This window comes from Apteryx mantelli, chromosome 3 (genome assembly GCF_036417845.1).
Source record: "Apteryx mantelli isolate bAptMan1 chromosome 3, bAptMan1.hap1, whole genome shotgun sequence".
Lineage (NCBI taxonomy): Eukaryota > Metazoa > Chordata > Aves > Apterygiformes > Apterygidae > Apteryx > Apteryx mantelli.
Window position 1 is genome coordinate 137,256,550 of NC_089980.1, and position 23,885 is coordinate 137,280,434.

Below are 23,885 nucleotides of genomic sequence, written 5' to 3' on the forward strand. Positions count from 1 at the left end.
ACTGCAAGAAAAGCTTGATATTTATTTTAAATTACTGCAATAATAAGGAAATTGGCTGTATTACATTTTCCTTACAATAACGCAATGCGAAGCATTTACTATAAAAAGAGATTCCTGAATATAATGCTTGGTCGGTATGTTTCCAGTACAATCATTTTACTGCTACTGCAATACCTCTGTAGATAATAATGTAGGTGCTTTTGTAAATAATGCGTAGAAACTGTATTTCCTTTAGGAATTTCAGAACATATTTGCTGTATATCCTTAGTTGGCAACTTAGTCCCTTCTTTCCACCTACTCCAGCACAAAAACAAACTCTGCACTGGATCACTTACAGAGTTGTGCCTAATTATATAAATGCCCTAATTATACACACTTTTCAAATGGTGATAGACTTCAAAGTAGGTAGATTTTAAATTGTGCCATTAAGAAAATCTATTAGATGATGGAAATTTCTGTAATATCATATTGCAATCTCCTGCATTGTAATTTTGCTTTCAAGTCAGTATTAATCTAATGACAAATAACAGCAGAGAATAATAGAGCTGGGAAAGCAAACTGAAAGCTGTAAGATTTATAGTGTGATATCGGTCAGCAGATGTTAATAAAAGGAAACAGAAAACAATTTGGAGAAGCAATGGATCTAAGGTAAACAATAAGAAGAAAGAAGTTCTGCATGATAAATATGAATACGGAGCCTTCAGAAACCACTGTGTTCACAGAAAGATAAACACCTGTGAGACTGACTTATTCCCATGTGTTTAGCTACTCGTGAGAAAATATATATGCCATTGAATACTTAATTTACATGCACAGTTATCACACCGCTAGTAACAACTTGCAAATTAGCTACTTGCAGTTCAGAGCATCTCTTTGCATGCAAAATAATAACTGAATGAACAAACCAGCCCTGCAAGGGCACACATAGCTCAGCCCAAAAATGTCACACACACACACGTTTATGAAAAGCAAGGTGCTGCACAAGAGTACGCCTTCTTTTTGTACCTTCATATATGTGTCTGATTGATATCTTACTTTTCAAACACAGATCTTTGCTGTTAACATTAAATATTCACCAAAAAGCACGTTTTTTCAACATAACAACACTTTAGCGAAGTCACATGAATGCATGGAAGGTGATATTCTCTTAACTCCACTTAATAGTTACTCTATATATTGCACTGATGTCTGAGGTGAGTATTTCATACATGCTGCAAGAATTTATACATCTTTACTGCAGAATCTAGATCTTGCATTAACAAGACCACTAGGCAGATCAGACTGCAATTACAATGTTCCTACATTACACAGATGCCGTAGCAGGAGATGTTAAGTGATGTGTACTAGGGCAGCAGGGAGAGAAAAGCTGAATGAAGCTACAATGAAGCTTTTTATCATTAGTTACCATAACTGGATTCTGAATCTAGGTCTCAGACAAGGGTATCAGTCAGGTCAACCAGTCAAAATAAACCCTCAGAGAAAATAATAACTTCAAACAAATCTTCCTGTTCTTTAAGAAAATAACATGCTAGCTCCTCCAACTCTCTGACTGCAACACTACAAAGACAATCTTCACTCTGATAACTGGAAAACAGTCTAACTTCACCGGATGTAAATTTGGAGGGCTTATCCCTCTGTGTGCTCTTTTGCAACTTGCCACTTCTCAAGAGTGGACAAGTGTGGCTGGTTGTATTTCACATACATATTTCTCCACTAAAACAAACCACAAGGCTTACTTTATAGCTTCCAATTTTTAGTTCTGCCTCATCACCACCTTAGTACAATGCAAAGGAGGTTTTTTTAGGGCACAGCAATCCCTCACCTTTAGTCCAACCCAGGCCTATATAAGCTCATGTGGAGGGAAGAAACAGAATCCATCTGCAATGAATTTAAACGGTGTTGGGTAGAGAAAGGGAAATGGTCTACCTTCCGTCACACAAAACCTAACGTGAAAACAGAGGGTCCTACTAAGTCACTGGCTGTCACGCTAGGTCAAAGCAAGTTATGGAAAGGCTTCATAGATGCATCTTACAATCAGCAGGTGCCAAGTTCTAGCAGTGATCAGGACCTTCTCTCAAAGTTCAAGAGCTCTTGGGTCTGAGATTTTTGCTAGACCTTTCAGAGTACGGTATGCAGAGGCACTTGCATAGCCTTAAGGTCATAGGCTCTGGCACATCCACGTAATTCTAAAAGGGATTAAAACTATCTTTACACAAGCAACTAGATATTTTCTCTCTGCATAAAGTCATCAAAATGAGTCACATGAAGAAGCTTGCATAAAACTTGGAATTTAAAATAAACACGACCAAAGTTCAATATTGGAGCAATCAGCTCTAACAGCAACATGGAGGAAAGGAACAGAACAGGAAATGAGTTTGTGCTTATTGGCAACTTCTTCTGAACTCTGATCATGTGTGAAGGCACTCCACGCTCCGCCCAATGTTACCTTTTGATAATCTTCTTTAGATCTCAAGGCAGCTTCCATCTGTTCCTGCGAGAACGTGTAGATGGCCGAACGATACTGTGTGCCAAAGTCATTACCCTGCCGCATTCCTGGAGAGAGAGAAAACACACCGCACCATCAGGAAAATGCTCCCCATCTGACCGGATTGCAGTGCGTAAATTCAATAGACCTAAATTTAGCGTGTTCTGTACACCTGGATTAGCACAGTCTCTTATGAACATACTCAGTGGGTATTTTTAGCAAGTCCAAGCCTTTCTTTGGTTAAACAGTCTTGAAGAGATTCAACTCTGATATCTCTCTTCAAATGACATGCAAATTAAACGTGAGCATTTTACATGTTGGTAAATCACATAGTAGTCAAATATAGCCATAAAACCTTAAACAATCAAGCTGCAGTTCCTGCAATCAAGGTACTCTTAAAATATTTATTTTGAACCATGCGAATGCTTCAGAAAATCTTTGATTTTAGCAAGTGTTTAAAAATTCTCTTGTACTGAAGGATTACATCTTAATGGGAGAAAGGTTCAAAATTCCCTTGGAGAGGACTAGCTGTTCTCCTCTATACACAAAGCAATGACTTTGCTAAAAGAATAGTACACATGCGTTGCTGAATTAAGTCTGGAGCTAACTTATTAACCCCAAGTATCACCACCATTTATGGAGATAGGGAATGACTCTTATGAAGCTCTCAGATCTGGGCTCCAAGTATTCCTCTGAAAGAGGAATGTGATAGGGAGAAAGCATGGAGAAGGCTTGGCTGCTTTAGTACTGTCATAGAGTGAGTAATGCTTAGGACCAGCATCCCTTCCACAATTTTTTGGAGTTTGGGAGAGGTATAAAACAAAGGTATATAAGTAATCTCTACTCCTAAATTCTCTTGCAACCTGTGTGTGATAATTTGGATGGCAAAACTACATAATACTGTTTATATCGAACATTATGAAAACAAAATCCTAGTTGTTGATACCCAGTAACTCTCAGAAATCATACCATAAACAATTAATTTTGGTTAAGGATTAGCCCCTTTTTTGCTGATACATGCAATCTCTTCAGAAGACTACTTGCGCAAATGGCTGTTCATTCACACATTTGCAAAATGAAGGCTAGATTCTACCTAAGAAACTGTAAAATAATGGGCCAAACAGGACGGAAAATTTACTAGATGATATTCCCTTAGGTTGTCAGGCCAGATATGGTTTGGTGCTGGGCAGCGCTAGGCAGCTACGCTGGCCGAAGGCATTGCTGCCTCTCCTCACTGTCCATTCCCATTCCCTCATGTCCAGTCCTGTGCCGGCATGTTGGTTTGAACGTCCATGGTGTGAGTGAGATCAGGGAACAGATGGAGCTGTAAGACAGCTCTCTTCCTCCAAAGAATGCTTATTTTGTGCATCCACACCTTTTTCCATGTCCAGTTCATAGCCTGATGCTGCAAATAGTTGAGCCAGGACAGTGCAGGGAGAGCTGTCTCATGGCAGAGCACATCACTGGAGGCAGCAATTCTGTAAGCCAGGACTGCTGCAGGTCTTTCCATAAAACCAAACAGTCTTGGAGAGGACCTTTAACATTAAGAATGTCTTATTTCCATCTTTCACAACCTTGTTCTCAATTTTGCATTCAAGAATATAACTTTTTGCTTTCTTGTAGTAAAATCTGTTTTCAGTTTCAGTCTGTCTGGTGTTTGAAGTGAACTTGGGTGACTGAAAAATCAGGAATGCCTTTCATTTCTGAAGCAACAGACTCAAACAAGCAGACTCCTCCCTAATGCTTGCAACTGAAGACATACCGGAAATCATTGGGATTTGCCTTTTACTGCCATTGGCCTACAGAAGCCACTTTGAAGGTTAGCACCACGTGTCAGGACTATGGAGAAAATACAGACAACACCTGCAGGTGCTGATGCCCCCACTAGCAAAGGGCATATCATGGAAAAAGATCTGTCATACTGAGGAAGGGGGCGAAGATGCTACCACCAAAATATTAAATCATGAAAACTGTTATCCCTCTTGAACTTTCTAAGGAAACAGAAGATAATTGGCTTAAAGCACAGTACAATAAAACAATTGAAACCTGGCTAAAATATTTATGAACTGAAAAATGCAGAAATATTTTAGATGCATTTGAATGAAAAGCCCTTTCCGTGATCAACAGTATATATAAGTAAACGCGACTCTAAAAAATGTTGTGGAGTTTTCAGATAATTTAGGTTATTTTTTAAGAGGTAAAAAGTTATATTATTATAGATAGGAACTATAACTATGTTCTTCATCAATACTTAATAGTGTGGTCTGCAAGGCAGACAATAACTTGCTCATTTCTTTGAGAGTTATTTACAGGTGGCAGGGAGATATTAAAAAGATGGTGCTACTGAATGGTTAGGCATAAAATAACTACAGAGCAGTAAAGCATCAGTTTTGCCAGTATAGGCTTGATTGATGTTTGTACTTAAGCATTAGCATTCTATAAATCTATTTATTGCTCAACAAACTACCTAACAACTGACCAGGGAGCAGATCACAAAAATCTCTGTAAATGGAGCATCACTGTAGTTTCACTGTAAATGGAGGATGATGCCAGTTTCTATCAGGCACTTCAAGAGTAGGAGATTAGCATGAGCTCTTGCGCATGGTGTTCTGAGTGAGAAGATAAACAAGATTAAATAATATATGCAAAGGGCACCATTAAATAGTAATAGCATAGTGGTCGGCTTAATTAATTTATTGAAGAGAAGGTTAAGAGGAGAATTGATTCTGATTCACAAACATCTACACAGGAAGATGACCTGAGAGTGGGAAGGCTCTTTGTTTTGTCAAAAATGCATGAAGTAGGTAGAGCATTCGAAAGACAAAGTATACAAATCCAGATGAGAAAGAAGGCGTATGACATTCAAATAGTGAAAAGAGCTAATCACTGGAACAATCTACGGAAAGACACATCCATTTCTTGAGGTCCTCACATCAAGGCTAAATATTTCCCCCAAAGACATTCCATAGCTCAAAGAGCAGATATGACTCAGCGATGAAATTATTAAGTTAAAGCTACGCAGGAGGTTAGACCGTGATAATAACGGTCCCTCCTAGCCTTGAAGTCTTGGCTTGCATTGTAACACCATCTGCTAGCTACAAAAAAGACTGAACAGGAACTGTCGGTATTGCCCAGAAGTGTGGCTTTCATGTGACCAATCATCTAAGCTAAAATCTCATTTATTTTCATTTGTAATTTAAATCAATTTGTACCAAAATCTCCAGCAATAAATAGCTAATGCATTGTCTGACTATGCCACATAGACTACAGGCCAGTAAAATACAATAAATTCTATGCGTATAAACATAATCAAATGCCACTGCTGCTGCTGTTATTTGTAATCTACTTCACATGTGCAAACTTACTTCTCAAGGGTCCATCACTGATTTTTTAAAGCCCTCTGGCAACTCTTATTTGTTGAAATCCACTAACCCAATGAGTAACAAACAAGGCAAGAAATTTAATTTACTAAAAAAATGCGGTACGATGATTGAGCTTAACAATCTTGTCTTCGTCTGAAAGAAAGTCTACTAAATCAGCAATGATCTCTGCTTGGCTATCTACAAATTCCACAGTGTCATCTGTCGTTAACTCTTCTTCCTTCCGTGAAACGTCTTTCTTTCTTTGTCTGTGCTTGCTGACATTCTGTCTCTCCCAGTTAACATAATATTACAATTATACACATTAGGCCTCAGACAGGAATGCAAAAATATGACTAATGAATTTAATAAAGATGCTAAAGGTATTAGAAGATACTGCTTACTACAAAATCAAAAGCCTTTCTTATCAGAGTTTGCTAACACCGCTGCCGCTGATTCTAGCTACACAGAATACACAGTAGACTCGCAGCAAGTTTTCTGCTGAGGCAGCGAGCCAATGTCTGATCTTCCGTGCGCCAAAATGGTTCCACTGAAGTCAAGGATTTTATTCTAAGTTTATAATGTTACAACTAAGACCCGAATCTAGCCTGATATGTCGACATGAAAAGGTAGACACACTCACTCAGCTTATGGTGACCGAAACACAAATAATCTCCATGTGTTCCAAGTCATTCACCTTGCCTACAAGTTCTCATGTAATTCAACAGGACTTAACTTAAACACGTTAAATATCTTTCAATACTGTTATCTGTTGCAAACAGTAATCAGTAATGAATGTATTTCAAGATAAGATTTCACTTAGAAATTCTCTAGAAACATATTTCTAAGAATGAGAACTTTGCACTCTTAAAGAAGAAAGTAATTTTTCCACTTGTAACAAACTCCATTTTTGAGAGACGTATCTGATTTTGCTCTAATTCCAGATCAAAGAACTGAATCGGGACTTTTGTAATCTTCACTGCTGAAAGAAGGAATAATTTCTGCAGAACATCAGCTGAACATCTTCAGAGCAGCAGATTTTCTCGACAGGGGAATGCTGATTGCCTGCAACTGTTCTTCTGCAAGACGTCTTCAATTCTTTCTCTGTGTATAACCTGCAAAGAACTACTGTTAAGTGGAGATTTTTTTTCCATAATGGTATCTAAAGGGACCTATAATGTTTCTGCCTCTGCTGCAAAGTATGCATGCTGTCATACATTGGGCAGGATGTTTTCCTCCCTCTCAGTTCTTGTCAGGCTCAGCTGAAATCCCAGTGCCAATTTAAGGATAAAATTTAGGGCAGATCCAGAGCACAACTCTATCCCTCATATATATGGGGAATCTGTTACTAGGACCCGAACCTTCTTTTCTTTCTGGGCTGAGTGACAACCAGGCTGCCTCTTACAGACGTTAAGACAATATGTTTACACTGACAGATAAGTTCTCTGACAGAAAGACCAACCTTCACCCACCCTTTCAGAAACTTCACAACGACAGAATGAGAAAATACTGAGAAATCCTTCATCAGCAGTACACTGAGTCATCAAGAGCCATGTCTTCTCCAGTAGGTAGTATTAGAAAAAGCTACCAGAAGCCTTCAAGCAGAATGTCATCTTATGTCCCCCATCAGAGCTGGTCCACTTGGTCACAAAAGCACACCCAGAGGAATTGTTCCTAGTGCTGATCCAAATCTCTATAACTAGAGATGACCAGGCAGACTTTCTAGGGCTACCCTGTGCCTGTGCCTTGAGGCAGAAGAAGCAGAAGTCCGAGTGACTTGTAGCTGGTGTTAGGAGTTCCAGAGCAAAGGCAAGTTCTTGCACTCCATGGTGGGTCCTGCAGGAGGCTCTGACACCAGAACCACCTTAGCCAGCCCAGGGTTGGCAAGACCACCCTGTTTCATCTGGCTGTACCTTACAAATGACAAGGGAGCAAGAGAGTAACTGGCTGTAAGGTGAATCTCTGCCTCCCTGACCAGCTGATGATGAACACATCCAACAGCAACAGGAACAAACATACCCTGGGGCTGAAAGACTGACACTTGCTGTTGATATCTGAGGCAAAGAAAATCAGCAAAGATAATGCACAGTCAAGCTGAGAAAAGCCTTACCAAACTCTCTCCAAAGAGATGTTTCGATAGAGGGGCTGATTTTAGACCTGATAGAAGAACATATAGTTTGCTTCTCTTTGGCACAATACAAAAGTACGTGTTTTTGCACGAGGCTGCCCAGCGCCAAGGAGTGTAAGCCCAAAGCGCAATGCCTGTGTGAGCACCAGCCAGTCCTTGTAAGCTCTTGCTCTCTCCATAGAATTAGTAAGCATGAGGGCATTTGGAGCTCTAAATGTGCTTTTATCTTGGGCATGGATCATGCTTAGGAATTTCATTTTGCCTGACTAAAGCACCTCAGTGGTTCTCAGTCTGGACCACTATGGAGACTATAAAATTACCCCAATGTGGCAGCAAAGAGTAGAACATCAGTGAATGAAATAGTGTCCCAAAGAGCTGAGCACTTGCTCTGACTGGTATGGTAGCTAAGAGAAACAAAGTTTTGTGGCCACAGGACAGCAGATGGAAAGGACGGGGAGTTGTGTATGATACCCCAGATACTGGAAAAAAAATAAATAAATTCATGGTCTGGAGTGCCATGCAACACACAGAGACTGCCGCTGGAGAAACTATGGTTTGTCAAAATGTAGATAACAGTCAAAGAAATGGCTCTAGAATCACAAGAAGTCCTCTTACCTACACTTTAATACTCTCTGAAGCACCTGGGTAGGAATGACTTAGTTTTTGTCTTTGGTCATTTTCTTTGGGATCAAGAGCAAATACTAGCTCTCCTTTGATCTGAATGATCGGAATACATGAGAACTTCCCTTCTTCTATTCAGCTGATCGGTGCTTCTTCCTGCACGGTTTCTATACCTTGTCAAGGCTACTGTGGCTTCTTGGCTGGAGCCAAAGAGTTGTCCCTTTAAAGAATTCCCATGCTGTTATGCTACAGTTTGAGTGGTCATTGTCCTTCCTAGCTCCACAGTATCTTAAGGTCAATAACAAACAGAAACATCCACAGCATTAATAAAAACACATATTTCCCAGTATTACATATTTCTTGCTTCAGAGATGGAGAATTTATTGCAAACAAGCAGAACCTTTCAAAACAGTGTTTTTTGAATATAACGCCTATAGAAGGCTAAAGCAAAATAGACTTCATTTATTTTATTGGCTAAATCAGGGACTTATTCTGAAGACTCAACCCTCTCTAATGACTTGAAAGTAATACTTATACAACACTCCTTATCTTCTCTCCATTTAAAAATAATAAAAAAAATGTAATGGCATCATTCTTCAACCTTGCTGTTCTCAGAGGATCCCAAGCATAATGGAGATAAATGACTCTGGTCTGTTACTCTCTTCTGTGCTGCCCAGTGAAATTTTAAAGGGCAGTTCCTAACTCTTATTTTTATCATAATTTCTTCTGTGATTTATAGACTTTTCTGTAGCTGTCACTTATTTTCTTATACCTGCAGAAACCTGATACACTGATTGGTCGTTTTCTTTTCCCCAATCAATGCTTGCTGAGTTAAGACTAATAAAATTCCTTCCTCCAACTCATCATATAATTATTTAGTAAAAATCAATTGCACCATGTCACGCTGGCCTGATGTCATCGCTCACTGTAATGATTACATCTACACAGTTTAAAAGTTGCCAAGGGAAAGTAAAACCCTCTATAGCATATGATTAAAGAAGAAATATGTTAATAGAAAAGCTGTTAGTTACAGTGCTATGGATTGAGAATTCTTGGCGATTTTCAAGATTCTGGGGTGCAGGAAGGATAAATGAAATATAAAAGAGTTTCTTCGGAAGGTTACAATATATTATGGAGTTTGTACAGATTTAAAGAAAACTTTTATATTGTTAATAGACCACAAAACTTACAAAGCTTTCAGTACATGTGTTTTTTAGTGCCAAGGAGGAACCTACAGGACAACTCTTATGAAGCTGGAGGAGAATAAAAACATTATTCCATTTCACTCGTGTAATAGCAGGTGCTGGTGCATTTTCTAGTCCAAGGCATGATCCTGAATATCCTTGATTTTACCGTAGTATTTACATGTGTGTATAAAGAACACAGAACAAAACATATCGGATCAGAACTCTTCATTCATACTGGGAAACTGTTTATAATCTACATTCTCATAAATTATTATTGTATTCAAAAACGGTACCACACCCAGCCCTTAAATTATCACACTCAGTACTGGAATAACCACTAGCAGCCTTCTTAACAACGAGCTCTAATGATTACATTCACTTGAACTTATAAAAGGTTCGTGTAAACTGAAGAACCAAAAGCTTATCTGTTTTTTTCACCTGTATCATTTGGTCTGTCAAGACCTTCTCTCTCCCTATAAACTCTGACTTGCATATATACTTGGAACATTACGTTACATTAATTTGCTTGTTAAAGATAAAAAATGCTCATTTGTTTTGCACAATTTATTCACTCCAGTTGCAAAAGTAGCTGGCGAAAAGTACATTTTTTTGTCATGAATCTTCATCAAACCACAAGATTCCAGGATTTCTGATGCAGCATTGAAGCTGAAACAGAATCACAGACTCGCTGAGGTTGGCAGGGACCTCTGGAGATCATCTAGTCCAACGCCCTGCTCAGGCTGGGTCACCTAGAGCAGGTTGCCCAGGGCCGTGTCCAGTTGGGTTTTGAATACCTCCAAGGACAAAACCTCCACAACAAACTCATTCCCTTAAGATTGCCGATGCTGGTGTAAATAAGCACTGCTGATGGCGATCAATGCACACCACTCACTGTGCAAAGCAACAGTAGCTCTTCAGGCAGAGAGAAGCTTTTTAGGTGAGATTCTTCAGAAAGATGGAGACACAGGAGAACAAACTCCACCACCCTTTCAGCAAAGGCTTTTTGTGAGAACGGGACACCTCCAGCAATATTGCAGTCTGGGGCATGAAGTGCTGCCACCAATTTGTAGGAACAAGGTATCTCGCCTATTCCCACCATTGATAGGCAATATGCTGCTACAACAAAACCAAAATAACAGTGAAAATGAGCAGTATTATAAAACACCGACATTACCATGATTTTGCAGGACCTGCAATGCAATAATGTCTCTTCCTCTGTGTGGCCAGGCTTGGCTCTGGTCTCTGCCACCCAGTACATGATACCTGGATTCCCTCTTTACCAGAGAACAGAGTTGTAGAAGGGGTTCAAAGGGATTTGTGAGCCCAGAGAAGGCAGTGCTGAGAAAAGAGGTCCCATGAAGTTGGGCTAAAAGGAGGTGGTCTCAACATCACCCTGTAGCCCTAGTGACAAGTCTACCACCCAACCTTTTCCCATGAGAAGAAGTAATGGAAAAGGAGCTCACTGGAGGTATGGATCTGCTTCAGAAAGGTGTTGTTTACCTCCTTTGAGAGCTCAAAAAACCCCAATTCCTTTCATTGCTGCAGAAGAGAGGGAAGAATCATTTACCAGCACAGGTGGGAAAAAGTATTTTGCTTGCAGAACTGTGTGTGCAGGGTCGTACTGTTATTAGAATATGACTCTGCCCTCAAGAAGGGGCAGTGGTATACCAAGCTCAGACCTATCTCTAATCAGTCCCTTTCCTCGTTCCTAGAATTATTATTTCATAGCTATAAAACACATCAAATGGCTGCTCAAGATAGTTCAAATATTTCACACGAGTAGAAAGTCCAAATGGAGACATTGTTTGAGAGAAGAGTTCCCTATACGCTTTGTTATTTATTAGTTCATTCAGACATAACTGCTTTAATGCATTTTTGAATGCCCTTTGACGTTTGAACAAAGTGCGTGATCTACCTGAGCCCACATAAAACCATAGATTAGCTTTTTATAAGAGAGTCACAAAGTATAAGTATTAAATGTTACTGGCAGAGAGGATTTTTAATTAATTTTTAATTACTAATTCAAACTACCTCTTTAGCAGTAGCGCATAGTACAGGCAAATGGAACGGTGAATATATACATGAGCAATCCTTAATGGCATCTGAACTTATTGTAGGATCCCTTTTATACTTATATTTAATCAAAAGTTAAATGACTAGTTTTAGACAAGTGTTTAGACTTCCTTTGTCATAAACAGGGGACACTAGGCCCTTTCAGAGATGCTTTCCCTTAAAAATCTGTCTCAGGGTAGGACGAACGCAGGACAGAAGTGAAATCTTTTAACAATACTTGTTGATGCAGCCAACACATCTTGACTTACAGGCTTCTCGAATCTTAAAAACGAAGTAGAAATACAGAGTGACAGTCCTGGGAGGACAGTCCCCTATGGAATATCTAGCGATATTGGTAGCCTCTGGTTCTCAAAATCAGTTTTGAAAGATTGTCCAGCCAGCTTGGGCTGCTGGATTGCTACTAGGCTACTCTACTGTGGTTTATAATCACGGGTATAATCAGTTATACTAAGTACGAAGATTTTAAGCTTGGTTTTCATGCCAAGGTTCAATGTACGTAGTTATGAATAATTCCTAAGAAAATAATGGTTAATAATTGTACTTGTCTATATTCCTGGTAACCCATAATTTAATATATTGTTTCTATGTATGTTCCAAAATGCAACAGTATTTCATTAAGGGAACAAATGAACAGATAGCCAGTTTCCCTATTAGCTCATACAGAATTCGAAATAGATAACTGCAAGACACAGTGCTATAAAGTTTTGACTGTAAAGTCCCTGTTCATTACATTGCAATCTATGAATTTTAAATACAGAATTTTAGTAGTTATTTTGGAGTTATTCTGAATTTATAGCTACTTATTTTGACTTAAGTAGTTAACAGTTGCGCTGTTGACATCAGGTGGGAGTCAACTGACAAACCATGGAGGCCCGGTGACCTTTTTGGCACGGTGATGTATCCTGCTGCTCCAAAAGGTTGAGGCTTTCTCATAAATCCTGTGTCCTGCCTACAAGTCTGTGTGAATATCTTAGACATCTTGGAGCTGCTCAAACTAAGCTTCTAGGTTTAGGCGGCCAAAGCCTGCCCCTAGAGGCAGATACAGGTGACCAACCACAGGTGCCTAATTTAGGGTGAGCTGAGTCATTCCCAGATTCAACTGACCAGGTTGACTAGATCTCCACTGACTACCATGGGAGCTGACACACCCCATGCCTATGGAGACACCTAAATTTAGGTGGTTTATCTCACACTAGATCCAATCTGACATGTCTACATTGACCAGATGAATCTGACTCAAGATCCCAATACTATTCAACACTGGATAAATGCAGAGAGCAGAGACATCTGCATGAGACTGGAGGACATGAAACACTTTTCTTCATAGACTAGCTCCGTTGCGATGCTTACAGAAAACTGGACAACTGCTGGTCATGTGAGAAAACATAATTAAGAAATACAACTATTCACATCAGGTACTGCACAGAGCTTGGCTATGGAACTGCGCAGATTTGTTATTGTGTCCTTTATGCGCCTTCTCCTTTCTCTCCTTTTGTCTGCCGCTCACTAATATTTTGCCTATATTTAGGCATGTCTCAGTATGCGTTAGCACTGTGAATCTAAATCTGCTATGATCCACCAGGTGCTACTGCAATAGTAATAAAAATAATTAGTGATAATAAAAATAACAGTGTTGTCATTCGCTTTTATCAGCGGATAAACTCATGGGACACTGCTCTCTCAAAGCACAGACAAGTATGCTCTTATAAATATGCAAGAGAAAATTGCAGACAGAGGAAAAACAGTCATTCACTGAAAATATTGCTGTTTAGAAGAGAGCTGGCTTTGACCTCTTGTACCTAATTATACATGAAAACAAAGATTAAAAGCCTACTAATAATCACCATAAACTATGATTAATGATGCCATGCTTCATTGCTTCAGATTTCTAGACCCCAGCACAATAAATTCACAAGTGGGTTATCTGAAGAAGAAAAGAACATTTGGTATTATTTTGTTTTAACTTTGCCTATTGCTTTCACTGTATAAACATTAGGAACAGTCCAAAAAAATGCTGCAGGAAGAGACTTGAGTTGCTCTTTTCTAATCCTAAAAAAACATGCATGCAAATCTAGCTGCTGCTATTCACACCACATACCCTTTGACTTTATGGATATTTGAAAACTACTGAAAACAGTCAAGCATTGACAAGTCCAGATTCTCCTTCAGAAATTAAAAAGCAACAAGCCTGAATTAAAATGAACCACGGCTATGCTATAATTACAAAATAACCCAGAGGTGACCCCCAGGTAGATTGCAATAGAACAAAAGCATTTTCCAAACTTGTTCTCAGCCGACGCAGAAAGTCTGTACAAAAGGAATCCCTTTCTGTGAGTAATTGGTGCACGCTTCCCGCAGCCTAAGAGTCACAGTGTCATCTTCAGTGGTAAGAAAGACTGATGCCATGGTTTTTCTCATCTTTAGGGCAGCATTTTACTGACTGCAGCAATACTAAAAGATAATCTTCAGTAGTTCTGGAGAACTGGGTAACACATCAGCATCATATATAAAATAAATAAGCTAAAAGTGGTTTTAAAGGTAAGAAGAAACCAGAGCCCAGAAGGACTTTTGCCCTTGAGCCAGAATTGATTCAGCACCGCTCATTTTATAATGCAAACGATTCAGCTATCTCAGCAACCACTGCACTAGCTAACTCTCCCCTTCATTAAAAAGATGCAGAGTCAAATCTCAGCTTCTCACTGTGATATGGAAAAACAGCAGCTCCTAAACTGGAAATATAGGTCAGAAAAAGACCATTCTAATTTATCTGAATAAAAAGTCTAATATGCAAATTAGGTCATGACAGCTGAAATTCCTGGGGACGCATAACAGTCTAATAATAAGTATTTATTTTTAATGCATATTTAGTTCGAGAAAGGACAAAGAAGAGGAACAACATAACATCCTGGAGGCCAGCTGAAATTGAGCATCTCAATTCACGAAAGAAAGAAAGTTGCATTCTCAAAGCGCAATAGCGTTAACCGCACCACTGGTACAGGGTGTTTTTGCTATTTTGCAAGAAGTACAGACCACAGGCATTTATGAGGTGACAATGGGCAAGGAACCACTAAATTGGTTGCTGAGGTAGCGGCTAGACATCAGTCAAGTATATCCCACCATTGAGATGTCATTGGCAAAAGAGGGATTTAGAAGGATCTGAAGGTAAGAGAGGACATTGTGGATGCTTTAAGAGACCCATATCTTTCTTCTTGGCTGTCCTTATAGCTCCAAGCAACTCCGGAAAGCTTGGCCACAACTTTCCTGTGCTTCCAGCCTGCTTCTACTGAGGAGAACAGAGCGGCACTATAGTTCCACGTTGTCTGTAAGTCTTAAAGAGAAGACTACTTTCTTATGAAAGGATTACCAGACTAGGCACTGATATCATTGCCTGATTTTATGTCAGCAGTGCTCAGTGACAACATGTGTTCTTGCCTTGTTTTGCACAAAAATGCAACTGTTAATGGCACCCTGTAACACTCGTGAGGACTCGGAAGGTGCGTGCAGTGTCAGGGCTTTTCCAGGTATTCCTAGACCATTCCAAAAAGATGGATGATGCTGCTGCAAATGCTCTCCTACCAACTGAAATAGTGTATATTTCTATTGTTGAGTATTCAGTCCTGTGTGAACCAATGTACATTTATCTTTATTGTATCTCAGCATATTGATTTCCATGGCTTTTTTAATTTATCAGCACAAAGCTGTGTTTTATTCCTTTCCTCCAAGAGCCTCCTAGCATTGTCTCTTCCACAGATTTAATTAGTATCCTCTCCACTGTATCCTCCGAGCCATTAATGAAAATATTGAGGAGTATTGGACCAAGAATGGCTCCCAGAGGGGTTGATAATTCTATTTTGAATACTATTTAATATGTCTGGTGACAACAGATTTTGCATTTCTACTGTTTTTGTTACACCTTGCAATAATGCTGGAACCATCAGGGCTCTTAATAACATTTGAAACACAAGACTAAGGTGCTCTGTGCTTTAATCTGAGTCTTGCAACTTCTGTGCAAAATATAAAAGGAACAGACTCTCAGAAATGTGAAAAAATATCAAAAATGGTTATATTTTACATGAGAGATTCATTTTTTCCTGTTCTTTAATCTCTAAATGAAGTTACAGGCCTGTAGCAGAATACATAATGCTGGTTTAGGGTCGCTGTAGCATTTTTTATGTGTACAGCTGTTCTTCCACTGGTATAAGTAGACACATCTGCTCATTAGCAATACAATGTCATTTCTAGTGTCTAATTTTAATTATTTGCAGATGATAGATTCCTTATGCAATGTCTAAAAAAAGTACAGTCCTTCAAAACTGGTGAGAAATAAATATACCCTCTGCAACTAAAATGGGTCAGCACAAAGAAAAGCAGATATTAATCTGGAGAATTCATGTATCAGCACTAAGGCTAAATGCCAAACTGTTTGGAAGGTCACAGGGAGGAGAAATGGCTCATACATCTCTTCTTTATTGTGGATGCACAAGACATATGGACTAAGAGGTGTTCTGAACGAGTCTGGCAGGTGATGAGTTTGTTGTAGTACAGATGGTCCTCAACTGCTGGAAAAACATCAGTTCTGCTAACATTTCCTGTATAAACACAGGCAAGATAAGGACTTCTTCATGACAGAAAGCAGCAGAAATGAGATTGCTTACTGGTAACTTTGCTTCTTTGTATATTCACACTAAAAGAATGAAGCCTAAAAGTAAGTGTCCAGAACCCCTTGGGACACGGTGGCCCTCGGCGCCTTTGCCCTTCACCTCGCAGTCAGAAGGCTGCCGAAACTATAAAGCGTCCTGACGTTCACTTGGCTCCTTCCACTAATTCACAAAAGCCAGAAGCAGCAATGAAAGATTTGGTACAAAATCTCACTCCAGAGGGCTGTAGTTGTAGCAACTCTTACTTCTTGGGGGCTGGGAAGGATTAGGCAGTCCTGATAAAGACAGGGAGCAGAACCACCAAAACAAGCAACCGCTTTGGATCCTGCTCAAGACAGAGTAGGGGTAAGGAGGAGAGTGAACTCCTCATTTGCCCCAAACATATTTTAGAGAAGAAAACAGCATTTGTTTTGTTTTCTGCTAAAAGGATTCGTACAGCTACGGATGCAACAAGGAGCCTTTCATTAAAGCTGCCTTAGACCGGGCTGAAATCTCTGGCACGTGTCAGACTTCAACCTCAGGGTTAGGATCATTAGGAACTGCAGTGCACTTTACAGGAATGGCTTTTGCACCGTGACAAACAGACCCCTCCAGTATCAGATAGATTTTTCCAGCTGTTTGGAGAAATAGTTTCTGACTCTCCACAAATAACGGCAAAACTTTCTGATCGGATAAAATATGACATCTTCCTCCCTGAACGTACACAAAGTTGGGTTTCCCAGTTGGCTCACAAACCCTAGGACAGTGCTACTGCCAGAAGGGTGGTCCCACTAGCAAACATGCTCCTGGCAGTGCAAGTCCTGGCTTAAAACTACATTTGATTTCACTTCATGCCGGGTTAGTTTTCAGCTTGATCAGAGAACTTTGCAATTGCCAGTGTCAACACAAAGGCTGAGGCGGTATCATACAGACAGGTCAGGTAGATGACTTAAAATTGCCCTCTTCCATATGGTTAAGTCTAAAATTACCTTACAGCTACTGTGAAACTGCACTATGTGGCTCAGGGACAACACAGACAGATTGATGGTTTGAAAGTCCACATCCCCCTAGACACACAGCGTGGAGGTGCCAGCAGAACCGCCGTATTCAGTAAGGATACAATTTAAAGGAGACAGTCAGGCTTATAGCTTAAAAATCCTGAAGGCTCTGAGAATGTCACCTTTACTGCAAAAACAGGGCAATACAGCTCCGACCTATGCCTCCATAAACTTTAGAAAGACAAAATGACACACAGATTGATTTCCCGCAAGATCAGGAAATGCTTCTTTTGCAGTAGCTGCAGCATATCACAATCGTTCTTTTTTTCTGTAGCAGTCACAAAGAAGCAACCACCTCAAGCGCTTCCCGAGCTATACAGAGCAATCCTCTTATAGATAAGATTATTCCTAGGAGGGAAGGAATGCTGATCTGTGCATCAGAGGCTGAACAGAGATGACAACCATATGCCACTTGGCAGAAGCCAGGGGTTTGTTTGTTGCTTTTTTAGCATCCCAAATGTAATGAATTATAAAATACAGCCTAAATTAATAGTCAAGGATGACTTTATCGGGGTCCCATACTTAGGAGATGCTCATCTGGGAGAATCTCTTTCAACTCATAGACTGTTTGACTTGATCAAAGGTTCCTGCTTTTCAGTTGCCTTCTGCATAATACGTCGACAAACAAGAGTCAGGCTGCCTCCCAGAGAAACTTTGAATCCCAGCAAGATGCCAGTTTCATCTTGAAGGCAGGAGGTCCGATTGTTTGGAATGCAGGAAACATTTGAACATTAATATGCTTTTACGATAATGAATGATAGAACTGCCAGTCTGTACTCTTTAGCAAGTTGGTACCATCTAGATCAATATTTGAAAAGTCCTTCAACAGAATCAGAAACAAAATGTACAAATATTTCCATACTTGATGTTCAGTGACATTAGAACTTGTTTTGTCTTTGCAGCAGAATTAGAAAATTCCATGAGGAAAAGATAAGACAGTGCCCCAAATAAAGATTTTCTACTTTTGAGTGAGCACTCTATTCAAGCAATCCAGCATTCTCTGTCTACATAAGACATTGGACTCATCCAGCGAGTGTGCAGAATCTCATGTACAAGAAATCTTCCTAATTTAACTGCTTAGCAAAAATCTCATCTTTGACAGTCTGAATAGTGCATTCCCATACGGCTGGCTAAATAAGACTTCACACGCATTTGAGTTTCAGGAAAGGAGAAAAATAGCGTAGGTCAAAGAGATAACTCTCAGTAACTTTACATAAAACCACATTTCCCACAGCAAACTCAAGGCTAAGGGTAGATACAGACGAAGGTGAAGGAACATTTCCATCTTATAGAACTTCTACTGCTAATTGCTCAAACATGAAAAGGGTATTTAAGCAGATCATCCCTATCTTACAAGAAGAAACAAAGGAATTTGAAATTGGGACCTTGAGGGTTAGGTTTTCTTCATTTCAAGAAAGGTGGTAGAGATGTGATGAGCTTTGCAAAGGTCTTGAACAGAGTTTAGCATTACACAACCATAAAAATGTATAGGTAAAGAAACCTGTCCACATCAGCCAAGTCTAGAGTATACAAAGGTTTCAGGGACTGGCATCTGCTGTATAGATAAAATGATGCCCTCTTTTTCTGCAATTATGGAAGAACCATTCGGAAATTCTACTGAGTCAAGCTTATATAAAGGTTTAGGCATGCTTACACCAAGCGCTGCAGTGCCGCGCAGATGCCTGCAATGGCTGTGAATGGCTTGGGTATCTACACAGCACAGTGTCATATGGAGGTACCAGCTCACATCCCAGAAGGAATACAGCCATATTAGTGTGGCTCTGTGCCCGGGCTAATTAGGTGATGTTTCCCCAGTTGCCAGAAATCAAGGAGTGAATCACACATCTGCCAGCATCCAACCTCCTTCTGAAAGCACAGACTGGAACTATTTTGAACCTTAGTTATGTGAGAATGCAAGGTGAATATAAAGATGTAGAGTCATCATTTTAAGAGTAGAAGGAATCGTGAGATCATCTGATCTGGCCTATTTATCACAACCATTACACCTCACCCAGATCCCATTATATCCAGCACACGCACTTCAGTCAGCCTAAAGCACTGAAGTCCTTTAGAGACTGACCTATTGTACGTGTGCCACCAGCAGGGACTAAATATACACTGTCAAAGCCAAGACTACAGAAGTGGCAGAGCACTGAATAGGTGTCAGATGCCCAGATTTTTTAGCAGAGGTCATACTGCCCTGGAAGGTGAAAAAAATCCTATAGTCCTGGCCATCAGCTCTGACTCCCAGCATGTGAGCAAGACCCATGAAGCATTTATCTAGAAATAGGATTCTCTCTGCTATATCAAAACACACGTCCAGCCTCCAATTATGGCCAATCTATGATAAGCTGCAGAAAAAAAGAACAAAAAAAAGACCTAAATATAGCAAACCACTGAGGCCGTGAAGCATGATTTGAAGATAGCTGCTGTATCAATGCAGAGCTGCAAGTGTTTCAAGGATGGTGCAGACAAATTGTTCTGAACATACAACTACAAAGGAGTGGGCTGATGAGGGAGGCTCATAAATCAACAGATCCCAGTAGAGGCCATCACACCTGACACACAAACATGGAATTTCTTCTCATGAATTGAATCAAGCACCTCTTTCAAAATGAGAAATGATCTCATCTTAAAGACTCAAAACTGAGTGATGGAAAAAGACTCTGACATTTAATCACCCTCAGAGCTGCAAAACTGTTTTATTTCAAGGTGGAACTTCTCAAACCTCAGCTCCCAGCTACTGGATCTTGCTATGGCTTACCAGTGGCTGCCTTGCCAACCTCACTATGAGGTATCTTTTCCTCACATAAGTACCTGTAAAGTTGACTTGATCATAGTGTCATATCTCTTCAATCAGCTGAATGTGTTTATCCACAGCATTAGGTTAGTTTTCTAGCCTCTGTATCCCTTTTGTGTCCCTCCTTTGAAATCCCAGCAGTACCTCTATATCATTCTTGACATGTCAACACTGAAACTGCAAACAACGCTCCATTTTACTGGGATTTTACTCACTCTGTATGCAGAAGATAGCTTCCCTACCCCTGACTGATGGTCCCCTTTCCATACAGGGGAGAGTTGCAATAGTCTCTTTTGTTACAGCACTACACTGCGGGCTCACTGGAAGGCACTTCTCCACAATAGCCCCTAGATCCTTCTCAGAGCTACTACTTCCAAGATGGTATCCTATTCTGTAGGTATCATCTGCATTTTTGGTTCCCAGATGTAGTAACAAGTGGCATAATTGGGATAGCTGTTAAAAAAATTGAAATGAGTGACTGAGTGTAATATTTCTGGGAAATGGTAGAAAGGATGATGTTTATTGAAACCACATAAACATGTAAAATGTTTTCTCAACACAGTTTCCCATTTATGTTTGCACAGATGTGTGTAATGCCATCATGAAGCCTCTTCCAAGAAAGATAAATTAAATCAAAAGACTTGAAAGCGGCAAATAGCTAATATGCTGCTGCCTTTACATCCCATCTTTTATCTCTTTTTGTTCCTTTTTTTCTAATCATGAGAGATATTCGCAGTCATTTAAAAATATAAAAACACCACCCCCTCCCAAATTTAAGGGGGATAAAGGTCCTCGGCACAAATAAAATGGCCAACTCTGAAGCTGTGTGAAATATGCTTTAATTTAGGAGACAAAAGATAGCATTACGGAAGAAATTGTCATAATCAAAATTGAAAAAAATTTCTATTGTCTGGTGTGCCTCTCTGTGGGAATTTTCCCAGCCCAGACAGCTGTAAAGGAGGAGGGGTGTTGTGGGTTTCTGTATGCTCATTCTCTCGCTCCCTCTCTTTCTCTGTCAATAAATGTCTGCAATCATATTCTTGAGCTCCAGTGTGATTTCAAGGTTCATCTCTTCCACACAGCTCAAACACTAATTATCCCAGCTGTAATTAGTAAGATAATTAAATACTGGCTCACTCATCACTCTACCTTGTGTCGGGTCATGATTCTCCCAGAAGACCTTGAGCAGTTTCTCAAAGCTGATGTTTTCTGGCTGATATACTACTCGTACAGCCTCTGTGTGGCCAGTTTTACCTAAAAAGACAAAATAAAATCTGATGTTATTAGTTGAATTAGCTCATGCATATCCAGCTTTTTATATTGAGATCCAAAGCACAATCCTTTATTTTTTATTTTTGTTTTTTTGAAAAAAAAATAGTGTTTTGATATTCCAGCATTTGGGCTCAAGCCTCTTTACAGATTCTTTTATAAACATGCCTACATCTGCCAGCTTGGACCAGGCCATCATGAGATAAATTACTGTCTTAACTAGCCAGAGAGACAATGAGTTTATCATCTTTCAGGAAAAACTGAATAGTTCTTAAAAACTTGTAATTGACACCTAGCAAAATAACTTTAAATATTCTATTCTAAATACAATATTAAAATATGAGAAATTATGTCTAAATCATCTTGATGGTAGGAAACTGGACTTCATCAGCCATTGGGTAAGAAATGGGTAAAATAATTGAATATAAAAAATAAACTTCAAGGACTTATCTACATAAGATCAAACAAACGATTTTGAACTATTCCACATTACCCAACCCCCTGAATGCCAATGGGCTTCAAAGCACATCAAAGAGATCGGACTGAACATTACGATAGCAGATGAAGTTCAGGGATGATAAGCATGCATTACAGCACCTTAAAATATATTATTTCTAATTTCTGTTACTTTACAGGCACTATTTTTTCATTGCTTATGTGTCTACCTACTCTTGATAGTATTGAAAGACCCAGCCTCACAAAACATGAAAGAAAATTGTGTGGCCTGATCCATCATTTTAACTATTTGATAGTTAGATTGATGAGCGTTCAGACATCTCGGTTAGGATCAAATTCCGTTGTTCTGAGTGCTACAGTAGCACATATCAAGAATTTAGAAGTGCAGACATTTTTTGTTGGCATAATATCTGCATGAGTGAAAAAAATACATATCCCACTCTTCAGTTAAATCATAAGGAAATACTAAGCAAAAGTAAACTGCATGGCCAGCTCTGCCTTTTTATGGGAATGTAATAAGCTACTTGATCCCACTAGGCCAGATTTTGATTTCATTTACACCGATTTCCCCAGAATTGCCTTGGATTGCTAGCAGCACAACCAACAGCTGAATCTGATCTGTTGATGGTTTCTGAATTAGCTGTCACCAAACAAGGAAAAGCAGAGACTACGAGTAATTGAGGAGAGTTCAGTGAAAACGCCAATTCAATACTAAGAGAAATGAAACAACAACAACAAAAAAGAGATGCTAATATACATTACAGAGATATAACAGGGAAAAGTATGACAGCATTATATCAGTTAATTGGGCCACCTGAAATGAAGAAAACCAAAATGAGGCACAGAGGGTTAGCTATGAAAAGCAATTTAAAAGATAAGGTTTAAAAAGATTTAAAAGACTAGGATTAAATTTAGTCTGGAATGCAGAGGAGTAAAAGGGGACACATCTCTGATACCTGCAACGTGTCCATCATGGAAATTCTGATAAAATCAAATTGGTTCCTATCTAGAGTGCTTCAATACAACAAAAATATGCTGAGATTATATGGCAAAAATGTACAAGTTACATGTAACCTGTATCTAAAGCCATGTCATCCTGTCCACGAGGATGATGTCCAGGCAAACGACGGCCCAATTTCTCTTTCACATGAACCACCACTATTGAAGCCAAACATATCCACTCACTATCTGAAGGCAGAGTTTGACGGCAGGTTTACAGAAAGGGATTATACGTTTATAAGAATAAAGATACAAGCCACAGATAATCGGCCCGATAATAAAGTGAGATTGCCTTTCCACATTCTGGCATAAACTGATGGCCAGCTTGAATCAGGGGAGGAATTCGTCACAGTCTTCACGGTTTCATAGGGGCCACCAGGGAAGATACTGGTGTTTGCCTTAGCTGAAGCCAAGGTCTGAAGTTTTGTTGTTGCTTGAGCTAAAGAAGGAGAGCACATGGAAATCACGTTTGTCCAGCTCTGGAAAGCCTACATCACACAACTAGAAAGAGAGTAAGGAGTGGCTCCTAACTTTAACTTTTCTGTTTCTTTCTTTTAAGCTGATGCAAACCTTATGAAAGGTTCCTATCACTCAGAAGCAAATTGCATGTCTAAGACAACTAGGTTTAGATCACAAGACAGTTTTCTTAAAGAACTTGCAAACAACAGAGGCATTATCTTACCTCTCAATTGGAGCAGCAATTACGTCTTGTCAATGCTGTCTGCTCCGACTAATCCAGAAGTGCAAAGAATCAGCTTTCTTCTTTTTCTCTGAATAAGGAAATAACAGTGCTACTCTGAGAACTATAGCCTG

The 23,885-nt window shown here is 39.6% G+C and overlaps 1 protein-coding gene across 1 annotated transcript in view; it reads right to left on the reverse strand.

Moving 5' to 3' along the window:
• The window catches only part of MSRA (methionine sulfoxide reductase A), a 297,786-nt gene that overhangs the window by 90,433 nt on the left and 183,468 nt on the right, over positions 1-23,885 (reverse strand). The window contains exons 4-5 of the mRNA XM_067294424.1: positions 21,498-21,602; positions 2,447-2,553 (exon numbers count right to left, since the gene is read on the reverse strand). Coding sequence (XP_067150525.1) covers positions 2,447-2,553; positions 21,498-21,602 — 212 coding nt within the window. The remainder of the gene's footprint in view (positions 1-2,446; positions 2,554-21,497; positions 21,603-23,885) is intronic.